This window comes from Amphimedon queenslandica, unplaced genomic scaffold (genome assembly GCF_000090795.2).
Source record: "Amphimedon queenslandica unplaced genomic scaffold, v1.1 AMPQUscaffold_13430, whole genome shotgun sequence".
Taxonomy (NCBI): domain Eukaryota; kingdom Metazoa; phylum Porifera; class Demospongiae; order Haplosclerida; family Niphatidae; genus Amphimedon; species Amphimedon queenslandica.
In genome coordinates, this window is record NW_003546334.1 from 225,397 (window position 1) to 226,631 (window position 1,235).

The 1,235-nt window shown below is 34.7% G+C and overlaps 1 protein-coding gene across 1 annotated transcript in view; it reads left to right on the top strand.

Moving 5' to 3' along the window:
• Nucleotides 1–1,235, top strand: part of LOC105312582 (serine/threonine-protein phosphatase 4 regulatory subunit 1-like) — a 25,258-nt gene that overhangs the window by 8,797 nt on the left and 15,226 nt on the right. Inside the window, exons 11-12 of the mRNA XM_019995846.1 lie at nucleotides 6–115; nucleotides 641–856. Coding sequence (XP_019851405.1) covers nucleotides 6–115; nucleotides 641–856 — 326 coding nt within the window. The remainder of the gene's footprint in view (nucleotides 1–5; nucleotides 116–640; nucleotides 857–1,235) is intronic.

Consider the following 1,235-nt stretch of genomic DNA (forward strand, 5'->3'; position numbering starts at 1 on the left):
GGCAGAGTCTGAAGGAGGTGTGGCTAGTGGTGATGGGGGCGTGGCTAACGAGTTTACGAGTAAATTGAAATTGATAGAGTCTCCGATTGGGTCTGTGCCAAACGGGTTTCCAACGGTAGGTGTGGTTGAGAAGATACATGTAATATATTTTAAAATTGATTGTAAAGAATTTTATACTAATAAATGTATCTAGAGTTGGGTTGGCAAATTTGGAGTTTGCACATGCATGTACGTGTAACTTTTTGCTGAATAAAACCCACTAATTACCAAAAATTTAGCAATTAATTGACTGAAATTATATCCCCTCCAAATTACCAGCTACATGTACATATGTACTAGTACTTGTGTTCTATGCAATCTACTGTACATGTACATAATACTGTATAGCACTTATATTTTGTGGATAATAAATTTCGCTAATTTTGTGGAGGGTTAAAAGTCACAAAATTAAATTCCATTGAAAATCTCTTTGCCACAACTTGCTCAATGAATAAATAAATTATTTCGCAAAATTTTTTATTTGCAAATGCTTAGCAGGGAAAATTAGTGAAATTATATATCCACAAAATACAAGAGCTATACTGTAGGTTAGAATGTACATCATATATTTTGATTAACATTAATTTTGTACATATTCCAGGTTCGTGTTTTCATTCAAAGTGCTAATGGTCAGATTCATGAAGAACAGACGATGACAGGTGGATCAGGGGGCGGGACCTATGGTTGTCATAGTAACAGCACCCCGTTCAACAGGATGGATGTTACCAGTCAATCGACTGCCATGGACATGACTACAGTATTTGATAATAACACCACTATTAATAATGAACCATACTTCACAGCTGGACTGGAACAGGTACATATACTGTACATGTAAAACTACCAAAGGAAAATTACCCAAGGCTATAGCCCATGGTTTTTTCAAAAATGGCTACAAAATGACCCCAAATTTTTATTACATTTTCTGATACATAGTGATGTCCTTATGCTGTGTAGAAAGTTTGAACTGATTTTGACTTTAATTTTTCAAGTTACAGCCATTTTAAGAAATCGGCCAATTTTTGAAAAGTACCCAAGGCTATAGCCCATGGTTTTTTCCAAAAAATGGCTCCGAAATCACCCCAAATTTTTATTACATTTTCTGATACATATTGATGTCCTTATGCTGTGTAGAAAGTTTGAGCTGATTTCGACTTCAATTTTTTCAGTTACAGCCATTTTAAGAAATGGCTAAT